Below are 12,559 nucleotides of genomic sequence, written 5' to 3' on the forward strand. Positions count from 1 at the left end.
CAAATAGACTTTCTGAGGAAGAGATCTTTAGGCTGATGGACTAGGGCACCAGCCCAGGAGAAACTGAGGCAAGCCTCGCCTCCCCAGAGGGTCATGGTAACATGAGACCCAAGGGAGCTGCCTTGGCCGCTCCAGCCCCGCCTGCTGTTTCTGGGTGCTAATCCCCAGCATTGACCACTCAGGAGAGAGGATTGGCTGAGGAGCTCGGGGAGGGGGCGTCGCCACTACCGCGCCCAAGAGTTAAATAGAGGCCGGGCAAGATGCTCTGGAGGAGCGAGCTTTGGTGGGTTCCGGAGCCAGACCATGACCCAGACCCTCAAATTCGCATCCAGAGTGTTCCATCGCGTCCGCTGTCCTGAGCTGGGCGCCTCACTGGGCTCCAGAGGCTCCGACTCAGCGCCCCGGGTTTTGGCGGACATCCCAGGCCCCTCCACGCCCGGCTTCCTTGCGGAGCTTTTCTGCAAAGGGGGGCTGTCACGGCTACACGAGCTGCAGGTAGAATGGGGCGCCGTTCCCACGACTGAAAGCTGGGGAGGTTGGCTTCCACAAACCCTAGTGCCGAACGTAGCAAGGAGGGCCGGTGGGAACGGATGCCCATGCGTTACGGAAAAGACGAAGTTGGGACTGGGGCCGGTGGCTCCCGAGACGCGGAGTCCTCTGGATACCCCGCGGAGGAGTGCGTTCAAAACGCCCCTTCTCGCGATGCAGGCGTCTGGAGGCTCGCAGATCCAGAACAAGTGCGCGGGAGGCGGGACTCTCTTAAAGCTAGTACGCTCCTATACCTTCAGGAGGGGCTCGTCCTAAGATGAACAGTCCACGGGAGGAGACTTTAGGGATTTATCCGCCCAGGTGGTGAAAGAGAGGTGCTGAAAGTCAGCTTTGCGCCCAGCTTCTCCGTTTTGCCCATCACACCCAGACTTACTAGGGATGGGGAGTGAGGGAAAGGAGAGGGGTTTGCAGCATCAGAGCCATACACCACTTGGGAGCAGAAGCTCCCCTTTTCATACCCGAAACAGCGCCCTTGGAGTTGGCGCAGGCCAAGCCGGGACCTCCCGGCCCGGATCTCCAGGTCCGCCGCTCGCATTCTCCCAGGTGCAGGGCGCCGCGCGCTTCGGGCCGGTGTGGTTGGCCAGCTTCGGGACGGTGCGCACCGTGTACCTGGCGGCCCCTACGCTCGTCGAGCAGCTTCTACGACAGGAGGGACCCCGGCCCGAACGCTGCAGCTTCTCACCCTGGACTGAGCACCGTCGCCGCCGCCAGCGGGCTTGCGGATTGCTCACCGCGTGAGTCCTCTGGCCCCAAAGCCCCCGACGTCCAGCTGCTTTCCTCCCTTGCGGCCCGGTCTGGAGACAGTCTGGGGAGGTGGAGGTCGTTCTCCCCAACCTTCTGGCAAATCGAGGTTCCCACCCCAGTCCGTTTCGCTCAAGCTCAGGTGGAGCCCGGCTCTCGTGCTTGTTCACCTCTTTATCTTTTGAAGCCGGAATCTTGGGGACTCGCGGAAGGGGCTGAGGCACCAGGATCTAGATGCAAAGGAAGATTCTGTGACTCAGCTTACCCAGGAACCCAGGCCCCTCCGGGGCAGGAAATGAGTAATGAGGAGGGGGGAAGGAAAGCGGGTGCCGGCAGGATCAGGTTTCTGTTCTCCTGAGGGAGAAGACGCTATCCCTCTCCTGGCCACCCCAGCCCGACACGCTCCATCTCCAGCGCCACTAGCCCCGTCGGGTCGCCTCTCCACACCACCGTCTGCCCTGATGCGCCCCCTCTCCGCACCCCCGCACAGGGAAGGGGAAGAATGGCAGAGGCTTCGCAGCCTCCTGGCCCCGCTGCTCCTCCGGCCTCAAGCGGCCGCCCGCTATGCCGGGACCCTACACGGCGTGGTGCGTGACCTTGTGAGGCGACTGCGGCGCCAGCGAGGACTGGGCGCTGGGCCGCCCTCCCTGGTTCGAGACGTGGCGGGAGAGTTTTACAAGTTTGGACTGGAAGGTGAGTCCCAGGACTGGAACACGCGTAAGAGGCACCTGGGCCAGGTCTCGAGGTGCCCTGACAGCGCCCCCTCCCGGCCAGGCATTGCTGCGGTGCTGCTGGGCTCCCGCCTCGGCTGCCTGGAGGCAGAGGTGCCCCCAGACACAGAGACCTTCATCCGCGCGGTCGGCTCGGTGTTCGTGTCCACGCTCTTGACCATGGCGATGCCCAGCTGGCTGCACCGCGTCGTGCCCGGACCCTGGGACCGCCTCTGCCGAGACTGGGACCAGATGTTTGCATTCGGTAATGCACAGACGGGTTGGGCTTCCCGGGTGGGCTGGGCTTTCCAGGTGGCGCTAGTGGTAAAGAATCCGTCTGCCAGTGCAGGAGACATAAGAGATGAAGGTTCGATTCCTGGGTCGGGAAGATTCCCTGGAAAAGGGCATGGCAGCCCACTCCAGTATTCTTGCCTGGAGAATCCCTATGGACAGAGGAGCTGGCGGGATATAGTCCCTGGGGTCACAAAGAGTCAGGGACATAACTGAAGCGACTTAGCAGGCACACGCACAGCAAGGCACAGAAATGAAGTGGGGATGGGGGAACATAAAGCTGTTCCCAGGTGGTGAGGAACACCTTGTCCCCGTCCGCACAGCCCAGCAGCATGTAGAGCAGCGAGAGGCTGAGGTAGCCATGAGGAACCAGTCTGAGAAGTCTGAGGAGGACATGGGACCTGGGGCACACCTGACCTACTTCTTGCTCCAGAAAGAGTTGCCTGCCGCGTCCATCCTGGGGAATGTGACGGAGCTGCTTCTCGCTGGGGTGGACACGGTGAGGTTCTCCCTCTGTGTTGGGAGCCCCACTTTCATAGCTTAACCTCCTCCATCTTGGGGCTATTTCCCTGCCGCTGGAAACCCACTGTGGTCCTCTAGGCCAGCTTGGCTTAGCACCTCCTGGGGTCCAGACTGCCTCATATCCTGCCCCCTATGCTGGGTCCCCACTCTCAACACCTCTAACGCTTCCCCCTGTCCCCGCAGGTGTCCAACACTCTCTCCTGGGCTCTGTATGAACTCTCCCGGCACCCCGAAATCCAGACAGCACTCCATGCTGAGATCACAGCTGCCTTGGGCCCCGGCTCCAGTACCCAACCCTCAGCCACTGCTCTGTCCCAGCTGCCCCTGCTGAAGGCCGTGGTCAAGGAAGTGCTAAGGTGAAGGGGCAGGAGAGGAAAACTAGAGAAAATGCTGGGGGAAGGCTGGGGAAGCATACAGCGGGTGGGAGTTGGGAGAGGGGATGCAGGAAAATGGTACTCTACCCTTGGCCAAGAATGGGTGTGGAATTTGGGTGGCAGGAGAGGGCTATAGCCCGTGCTTCACCTTGTTGTCTCCCTTTTGTGCTCTGCCATCCAGACTGTACCCTGTGGTACCTGGAAATTCCCGTGTCCCAGACAGAGACATTTGTGTGGGTGAATATATCATCCCCAAAAATGTGAGTAGAGCCTATGGGCCCCTCCTGCTAAGCCATCCCTACCTTGGGACTGGTCCTGTTCTCAGATACTCTCCATAAGCCCTTCAAACCCTTTCCTTGGCCTGGGTGCCTCTCTGGGTTATAATGGGGCAGTAGAGAAAAGTAGCTCCGGAAAACTTCCGAATCACAGTCAACCAGAACCTGCCTTCCTCCCTATCCATAGGTCCTGTTCTCTACCACCCTCCTGGCATTCCTGGGCCAAAATTGACAAGTTTGTTTTCCTCCCTCACCAGACGCTGGTCACTCTGTGTCACTATGCCACTTCAAGGGACCCTGCCCAGTTCCCAGAACCAAATTCTTTTCGTCCAGCTCGCTGGCTAGGGGAAGGTCCAGCTCCCCACCCATTTGCATCTCTCCCCTTCGGCTTTGGCAAGCGCAGCTGCGTGGGGAGACGCCTGGCAGAGCTTGAGCTGCAAATGGCCTTGGCCCAGGTGAGTGATCTAGATCTTCTACCTTCCCCAGAGCAGAGAGCTCTAAAGCCATGATCTCTCCTTCTGATAGTCATTTTTTATTGTTGTTCAGTCACTCAGTCATCTCTGACTCTGCAACCCCATAGACTGTAGCCCACCAGGTTCCTCTGTCCATGGGATTCCTCAGGCAAGAATCCTAGAGTGGGTTGCCATTTCCTTCTCCAGGGGATCTTTCTGACCCAGGGACTGAACCCACATCTCCTACTTGGCAAGTGGATTCTTTACCACTGAGCCACCTGGGAAGCCCTCCTGATAGGCATATGGAAATATATAAGACTTGGGAGACCTAATCCTCTGAAATATGTCAGTCCCATCACAGGCCTGGAGGGTGAGGGTTTTTGGACTATCTTTTTCCCTACCATAATCTCTTACCCTCATTGACTAAGACATCCCCTAGTAGCCACAGGCGCCATTCCAACACTGACCATCCTAACACTAATAATGCCTATTACCAATCAAGCCCACCATTGTAGACCCCTCCATAGTGATAGCCTTCTTCCTCCCTTTCCAGATCTTGATCCACTTTGAGGTACAACCTGAGCCAGGTTCTGCCCCTGTCAGACCAATGACCCGGACTGTCCTGGTACCTGAGAGAAGCATCAACCTACAGTTTGTGGACAGATAATATGGTGGAAGCAGACTGTCATTACTGTTTCTCTCATCATAGGGGTTTATTAGGCATGAGACCAAGAGATGTATGTTTCTCTGCAGTCTGTCTGGTTAGAGAGACCATAGCAAAGTGCTTGAAGCAGCCCTGACCGACGTAGGAAGTATGTACCTGGCCTGACCCAGCAAGCCTTGAGAAAACCATGACCCATTAACCTGCTTAGCCCTTCTAGTCATATCATATGCGTCCTTCAAGGGCCAACTTCAATTTTAACTAATCATGCTGGGTGGCCTGACGGAGAATTCAACCACTGGCCTTTTGGAGCTTCACAGTGTTTACCGATGCTGCTGGCTAAGCACTTGCCATAGCCTGAGCTGTGTGTGTATCTGGTCTGCCCCTGGTTGATCCTCTGTTGTTGCCTGTGAGCTCTTTGAGAGGAAGGATGAAGCCTTATTCTGTCTTCATACACCTTGCCAGGGCCTGTCCCTGACTGGAACACCATGTAGACTCTCAGATTCTATCTGGATGATGTGGCAGAAGGGACAAGCAGCTTACCAGGCTCTGTCTACTCTGCTTCTTCCTCATCTTGCCCCTAGCAAGGTGAGTCTATCCTCACCTGGGTTATGATTTTTTTAAAAGCTCTCCTTGGCTCTCTGGTCACTATTAAGTTTGCTTGCCCCACCACTTAGATCCCAGGCAGAGATGTCTTTGGACCGAAGTCCTCCTTTTACATATTGAAGTTTTTTAAATACTGTTTTCAAATTAAAAAATTGCTTTGAATGTTCCATCCTTGACTTTTGACTGACTTATTTCCCTCACTTCCTACAAAGACCTGGAGGTAAGACCTTGACCCAGATTCCCTACTTTGGTTTCTCAGGTCCCTGAAGTGACCACCCGCAGGGCCCCCCGCCCCGCCCCCACTGCCTCCATAACAATGGGAGGTCTAGATACTTGGGAGAAAGGTTTGCATCACAAACCCAGACACATTTCTATCTGTGGGAACAGCCAAGTCTGGCTGCCTGTAAGAGATTGAGGAAGGGTAGTGTTGAAAAGTAGCTTCAAGGGCTAGGCTGTTAAAAGGGGTGGGGAGGGACTTGCAGAGATGGTTGACTGTCTGGTAGATGAGTGCTTTTGGAACCTGGACTGCCAGGACTAAAAGGACACCTTAGCATGGCCACTCTGCCCTCTTTAGAGATGTTGCTCCAAGGTAATTTCCTTCAGAGAAAGATAAGGATACAGACAGAGAGGTGATGTCAGAGAGGATGAACGCCAAGTGTGAGGGTGGCTAGAAGCCCTAGGGCACCAAAGCAGAAGAGGAGTGGGCCGCAAGAGTCCCTGTTCCCCTGAGTCAGCACTCTCTGGCCCCCCCAGAGGCTGGACTCAGTTCTCTACTCGTAATGTATATAGATTAACTCATCTTCCATACAAATAAATCTCTCAGCACCTTCCCTGCAGCGCCTTTTGTAGCCTAGCTTACCCACCCCATGTCAGGACTTGTCCTCCTTCTTCCTGCTCCCCTCCATTCCAATTAGCAGATGGAGACGGAGATTTCACTTCACACTTCCTCCTCCTCTCACTACCTCAGCCCCTGCCCTAGACATGGCTCCCTTCCACAGAAACTCCATTAGCCACTAGCCTTCTGGGGGTTATCTATTTATGTTAAGATCTACAGAGGGGTAAGGGTATACCCCCAACCCTGTTCAAAGACCAAGGTTTAGTGCTTTTACTGCTCCTCCTCTCAGCTCCTTCTCAGCTGTGTTCTCAGTCTCTAACCCTACTCACTATCACTAGCTCAACTTGAACCTAAGTGACCTGATTTGGGGCAGTTCTGAGCTTAGAGGGAGAGTAACTCCCCACTTCCTCTCAGACCCTTTCCCCTGGAATCAGTGGTCAAGATTTTTCACATTCACACTCCTCATGGGAAAGTAGGCCTGCTCACTTGAGAAGGGCAGCAGACCTTCTGACCCTTTCCTGGACAATAATCCTTTAAAGGTGGAAAAAGGAGAGAGGACAATATAGATTGCCAGTCCCAACCTCCATACCTATACCTCCAATGGTCCTGAAGGGGAGGGGAAAATGCTGTCTCACTTAGCCCTGTTTTAGGACCCAGCACGGAAATGGACAGTGTGCTTGTACATTAAGTGCCTATATTCTTGGTTATATCTAAGCCTTTATGTGGGGCCATCAAGGGGGAAAGCTCAGGCTTGGCACAGGAAACCCCACCTGTGTCATACCTACCTAAACCCTATCTACTTGGATAAGAACTAGGAGTCACTTAGTTTTGCTGTCTCCCTTCTGGTTCTCACCAGCTAGTCTGTGAAAGGCAAATCAGTGAAGTCTGGTCCTTCTGTGTCCCCAGGTGGAGAATGTGGAAGGTTATCTTTCTGGGGAAACTATTTCCCACTGGAAAAGTTGGGGCGGGGGGATAGGGCTCAGCCTGTTTTCTCTTCACTTGAATCCCCTCTGAGGTTGGAGGTGATACACTTCAACACTTCCAGGTTACTCACACCCAAGTACAGCTTTGATTCCTATATTCCCAAGCGAGTCTGGGTGCCAGCACCATGGACAGCGGCTGAGACCCCTTTTGGAGAGGGATTGGGGAGGACCATTTCCTGGGCAAGCATATGTGACCTTTAATAGAGAAACATTCCCAAAACACCCCCAGGGAGAAGACAAAGCAGAGCCTTCCCTGAGAGGAGGACCAATAATAGGAGAGGTCTCTGGATCTGACTTAAGCAATGTTATGAAGTAATTATTTTAATTGCTGATGAATAGTTCACGTAAAAGACACCATCCTTCATATAACACATAGCCCCAAGGCCGCAAGAGAAAGGGACCAGGCATCATGCTGGCATCTTCATCAGTCCTTCCCAAACCTTTTTCAGCCCTCTACGTGCCTGCCTCCAAGCACAAGATCTTCCAGTTAATATCAACTAGCTGGGGCACACCAAGATCAGACCTGTGGCCCTGAACAAGGGAGCTTAAACTAGGGCTGGAGACTCATAACCCTGGGAAAGTCTGTCTGTCTCACTCCAAAAGAGTCCAAATTCACTTCACACCACTTCTCCTGGTGAGCACGTTACCTAGTAGGGATTGATAGAACCTGCAAGATTCCCTGAACAAGGACTGCTCCAGCCCCCAATGTTTAGGGGATTGGAGGAGCTCTCATTCTTGCAAATAACCACCATCCTTCACATTTGCAATGTCTATTTCCCCTCAAATTTTCCGTATCTATTATGATACTTAACACAAATTTCCAAGACTCTGTGTAACTCCAGTTGAAAAACATTTTGGAATTTGTAAATCAGCTATTATTTGAAATAAATGCACCATGAACTAGTCTAGAAATCTTTTTATGCCATCACTGATTTTCCCTACAATGGCATTCAACCTGTCCCTCATTTATCCTCAATCCAGCCCTATGAGGTAGACAGGAAAACCACGGTGGGGAGACTTTTTTTCCAAATCACAAAACACCCAGGTGTCAGGTCCACCCCTGAGATGCTTCTGAGCGCTGCCACCTAGCAGCCAATGTGAATTATTCACCACCAAGTGGGAGTTACACCTCCAACTCAGAAACCTCTGCTGCATTTGGGATTTGCAACCTCTGCAGAGAAACTTCCCCACACCTCCCAAACCTCCAGAAAACCCCCAGATGAGAAAGGAGTCTCCAAGTGCATATAAATGATTCTTTATGCCCCTCCCCCCATGCAATGGGGGGGTGGAGCACAGGGAAGTACCCCCGCCCTCATGCAGGGAACGGGAGGTCAATGTATACTAGTCTTATTGCCAGCTGCCCTATGGCCATGGGGTAGGGAATGGGGGGGTCTACAGCCCCTTTCTTCTGGCACTGGTCCCCCTTCACCAAGTCACCATAGTGGAGCTGGGGGGCTGGAGGCCCTAGGAGCTGAGGTAAGGACGGTTCTCTAGGGAAGAAATGATGCTCTCCCCACCTACCCACTGGCTGCCCCAGGATGAGTGTGAGGGGCTGTCAGTGGGGGCTGGAATGTATCCAGGTGTCTCTACCCAGTGGGCAGTAGAGGCCAGACAATGTCTCCAGCTTGAAGCTGTCCACAGAGATCCTCATTGGTGGAGGCAGTGTGCCCCAAACACCTTGTCCAGGTGGTACCTCCAGCAGCCATGACAGCTTATCTCTGGCCGATGCACTGACTCAACATCCCCACTCCTGGAGTTCAGCTCAGACCGTGGTGACCCTCATGACAACCTCACGGCCAGAATTGGAACTGGAACGGGCATCTGGTGGCCGCAGCTGTCCAAGGAGATGCAGGATTGTGTAGCCACAGCGCTGAGGCAAGAGCGTCCGCATGCGCTGGGCAGCCGGGGGGCGGCTGGTGGCCCCAGTAGGGGGGCCCGTCCGTGAGGTCCTGGGGCCCGGCTTCCCTGCCGTCCCTCCCCCTGCATCTCCTCCTATGTCCTTGGTCTTGTCATAATTCAGGACCTTCCACTGCTGGTTTACTGCCTGCCAGCGCTTGAAGATACGGTAGACGGAGGAGCCTTCATGGACGATGAGGCCTGAGCAAGAGGATAAGAAGTCCAGAGTCAAAAAAAAAAAAAAAAAAAAGAAGTCCAGAGTCAATGCTGCCCAGACCTAGACCAGAGGTACTTAAGCCAACATTTCTCCAGGGGGGCGGAGATAGGGTTGCAAAGGGCCTGGAGAAGCAGGGAAGGGAGAGACACCAGGATTGCCCTAAAGGTTCTCAGTGGTAGAAAACGTGGCCATGAAACTGAGGGAATGGGCAGGGAAAGTGATGTGTGTCAGTTGGAGGAAGATGCTGGGCAGGTGAGAGAGAGGTGCCCTCACCTATGCAGACGACATCCATGAAGCCGTACATGCCATAGCAGATCTGAAAGAGCAGATCTTGCCGTTGCCACTTGGCTGAAGGGCTAAGTGAGGACCAAATGAGCCAGGAGATGCTGGCGACGAGGAAGAGTGAGCCCAGAACTATGGCTGCAATCTGGACCTTCTCGATGACCGTCAGGGAGATGGCCTGCCACTGTATGGGAGAAAAGGCTCCAAAAAGTCACAGAAAGAGATGGAAAGCCAGGTTAGGGTTGCCCTTATTAGGAGGATGCACCAGGAGCCTTCCTGAAATGCTTCAGGTAGGACTAATAATCTGTCTTCTCTGTGCCTTGATCAAGTCTAGAATGTGGCACTTCTTATATTATTTGAGACCATTTCCTGTCTTATTTTAGAAAGGCATGACAGACCACTGCTCTGAAATCAGATCATCTAGGATCTGAATTCCAAATCCTTACTCACTTTCTGGCTGAGTAACTTCGGGCAAGTTTTAAATTTACTTGTGCATCAATGTCCTCACTGACTTAAAATGTAGATACTAATGGTACATAATTATTAGGATTAAAAGAGTTAATACACACCAAGAACTTGACACATAGATCACTCTACATGTATGATTCTAGCAGTAACAGCAGCGCCACTGCCTTTTCCTCTTTTGTTGTCCCAAGGCCTGGCACACAGGTGGCACCCAATAAATGTCTTTGTGAGTAAACGAAGGAAGGGAGATATTTATAGACAGGAGATTATGATAATGGAGGAGAGGGTGACTTTGAAGCAAGAGTAAATGGATGAAATAAGCTGCCTGGAGGGTCCCTGATTCTAACTGCTGAAAGGCCCTTGCCCCAGTCTCAGAGTGCTCCCCTTATACTTCACCTGCAAGGGGTTCTTGGTGCTGATTGCCAGGACCTGGTACTTGAAGTAGCAGAGCTCACAGCTCCAGGAGCCCCTCTCGCTGATCCAGCGGATGAGGCAGGGCTGGTGAGTGCAGCGCACTGAGCCGTCGCAGCGGCAGGGGCTCAGGAGCTCCCCCTGGTGGAAGAGTAAGGAGAGTCCCTGTCAGCTATCGCCACCCGACCACAGTCCTCTCCACTCGAGAGAGAGAAACCTCTTCTCCAGGTGTCTCCTACCTTAAAAATAAATAAATAAATAAAAATCAGGCCTTTCAACCAAAACAAAGCAAGACGCTAAGGCTACAAGCCCAAAAGAAAAAAAATTTAGAGTTCAAGGTAAACTTCCTGGACCCAATAGAAGAGACCAGAGAAGGGACGGGGAGGGGGTAGTTGGCTGGTAAATACTGGGTCTTCTCTGTTACTAGAGTTTGAGGAGGGTGCTCCTTAAGCCACTCCTTAGGATCTGGAGAAACAGAAGTGCGAGCTTCTGAGCCATGCCTTCCTAACCCATTCCATCACTGTAAAGTGTTTCACAGATGTGGTGCGACTGGGATAGGTTACAGTCCTCAGGTTCCAAGAATCTGAAAGGAAGATATCCTAAGGTTGGGAGTGGAAGCTGTTCCCCTTTAATCAAAGTAATTTCTCAAGACAGGAAGAGACACCCCCTTGGTACTATCCCGGGACAACTTTGTCCATAACATTTAAACAAAGAATATTCTTTGGAATGAGAAAGAAAGTTGTGGAATGGGAAGTGAAGAAAAGTGCCCCACGGAGAGAACTACTGAGGCAGGTGAGGGCACCGGCTGGGCGCCTCCGTTCAAGGTAGAAACAGAAGCATTCTCCTGTCTGCCCACCTCCCAGCCCTCAGCCTACAGAGACCCTGGGGTGAGAGAAGTGGGGGAGAAAGGCTGTCTCGGTTAAGCCGCGAGAAGGATTTGGGGCCCTCCCAGGAGAAAGCCCCACCCCTTCCTGGAGACCCCTGATCCGCCTCCACCCCAAATCCGCGCCCTGAAGTCTCCAGCCAAGCCCCTCAACCTCACTCCATTTCCACCCCAGGTCCCTGGGTCCCGCCCAGCCTCCTCAGGCCCCGCCCCCTGCTCCCGGTCTCTCCGGGCGCCCCAGGTGCGCGCCCCAACCCCTCCCCGCCCCGCCGGGTGCCCAGGCCTGACCTGCTCAGGGCCTTGGAAGCAGATTCGGCACTGAGGGGTTCGGAGCCCGCTGTCCAGGCTGCTGCTGAGCGACAGGGCGTCCAGAGCGCCCGGGGGCGGCGGCGGCGGCGCGTGCGGCGGCGGGGGTCCGGCCCGCGGCTCCTTGTCGCCGGCCAGGCCCCGGGCTCTCGGCTCTGACCCGTAGTACTCCTCTTCGTCTCCGTCGCCGTCCCGGGCCGAGCAGCCGGCGAAGGGCGCCCAGCCGCAGCCGTCTCCCCCGCCCCCCCGGGGCTGCGGCTCGGCCCGGGGCCGCCCCCCGCCCGTCAGCACCAGCAGCTTCAGCTCGTTCAGGAACATGCGGAGCCGAGACTTGAGCATCGTCCGGGCGCCGGGGGGCGGGGGGCGGGGGGCGGCGTGCAAGGGGGGCTCTCGGGCGGCGGGGGGAAGGGAGAGGACAAGGCCGGGAAGGGGGCGCGCGCTAGAGAGCCAAGCCCGGCTGGGGTCTACGGGGCCTGCGAGAGCCGTTCACTGCTGCCACCGCCGGGACTCCGGGGTTTGCGGGGCCGAGAGGGCTGGCGGCCCGGGGGCGGCGGGGCGGGCAGCCATGGCCGGGGCAGGGGGCGGGGTGGGGGTGGGCTCAGGGTGCCGCGCCCCGCGGGTCCGGGTCCGGAGCGGGCCGGGCCCCCGGGGTTACGAGCCCCGGTCTTCCTGCGCCGGGGCCGCCCCCCATCGCCGTCCTCCTGGCCCCAGTCCCGCTCCGGCTCCGGCTCCGGCTCGGCCCGTGCGCTCGGCGGTGGCAAATGGCGGCTCCTTCCGGCGGCGGCGGCGGCGGAGACCCCCCCGGAGCGGCGGGCGGGCGGGGCGGGAGGGGCGGGAGCCGGGGAGCCGGTGAGGGATGGAGGGAGGGGCGGGGCGGGGAGGGGGAGACGAGGAGAAGTGGCCGCGGCTGCGCATCCCCGCCCTGCCCCGCACGAGCAGGTGTCCCCAGAGGCGGGGGCGAGTGTGCGAACCCGGGGGAGGGTGGAGGGAGGGGAGTGGCCAAGGAAGGGGGATGTGCACACGGGTTAGAGATTAGGTGTGTGAATGGGGGTGGGGGGGGGAGCGGGTGAGGATGGAAGGTGAGTGGTCACAGACGCAGG

At 55.7% G+C, this 12,559-nt stretch overlaps 2 protein-coding genes across 3 annotated transcripts; one reads left to right on the plus strand and one right to left on the minus strand.

Moving 5' to 3' along the window:
• Positions 1-189: 189 nt before the first annotated feature.
• CYP27B1 (cytochrome P450 family 27 subfamily B member 1) lies at positions 190-5,350 on the plus strand. Its single transcript, XM_086400286.1, has 9 exons — positions 190-495; positions 1,093-1,283; positions 1,781-1,983; positions 2,065-2,265; positions 2,615-2,790; positions 2,997-3,169; positions 3,369-3,447; positions 3,720-3,917; positions 4,468-5,350. Exons 1-9 carry the CDS (start codon positions 304-306, stop codon positions 4,579-4,581), a joined length of 1,527 nt encoding a protein of 508 aa, XP_086256412.1. The 5' UTR covers positions 190-303; the 3' UTR covers positions 4,582-5,350.
• Positions 5,351-7,302: 1,952 nt separating this feature from the next.
• On the minus strand, positions 7,303-11,938 carry MARCHF9 (membrane associated ring-CH-type finger 9). 2 transcript variants are annotated; one of them, XM_086400300.1, is made up of 4 exons: positions 11,442-11,938; positions 10,256-10,411; positions 9,386-9,578; positions 7,303-9,096 (listed from the first exon to the last, which is right to left on the minus strand). In XM_086400300.1, exons 1-4 carry the CDS (start codon positions 11,796-11,798, stop codon positions 8,762-8,764), a joined length of 1,041 nt encoding a protein of 346 aa, XP_086256426.1. In that variant the 5' UTR covers positions 11,799-11,938; the 3' UTR covers positions 7,303-8,761. The 2 variants fall into 2 exon arrangements, with proteins under 2 accessions (XP_086256426.1, XP_086256427.1); XM_086400301.1 differs by lacking the exon at positions 9,386-9,578 and having other exon boundaries at positions 11,442-11,934.
• Between the last annotated feature and the right edge of the window lie 621 nt (positions 11,939-12,559).

The sequence above is a fragment of the Bos grunniens genome, chromosome 5 (genome assembly GCF_055505025.1).
Source record: "Bos grunniens cultivar Pamir isolate PY7600 chromosome 5, Bosgru_T2T1.0, whole genome shotgun sequence".
NCBI lineage: Eukaryota > Metazoa > Chordata > Mammalia > Artiodactyla > Bovidae > Bos > Bos grunniens.

Coding starts and splice junctions, on each gene's coding strand:
- MARCHF9 (XM_086400300.1), bottom strand. CDS start 11,798: ATGCTCAAGTCTCGGCTCCGCATGTTCCTGAACGAGCTGAAGCTGCTG. Junction 10,412..11,441: donor GCTTCCAAGGCCCTGAGCAG/GTCAGGCCTGGG, acceptor CTCTTCCACCAG/GGGGAGCTCCTGAGCCCCTG. Junction 9,579..10,255: donor GCACCAAGAACCCCTTGCAG/GTGAAGTATAAG, acceptor TCTCCCATACAG/TGGCAGGCCATCTCCCTGAC.
- CYP27B1 (XM_086400286.1), top strand. CDS start 304: ATGACCCAGACCCTCAAATTCGCATCCAGAGTGTTCCATCGCGTCCGC. Junction 1,984..2,064: donor TTACAAGTTTGGACTGGAAG/GTGAGTCCCAGG, acceptor CCTCCCGGCCAG/GCATTGCTGCGGTGCTGCTG. Junction 2,791..2,996: donor TTCTCGCTGGGGTGGACACG/GTGAGGTTCTCC, acceptor CTGTCCCCGCAG/GTGTCCAACACTCTCTCCTG.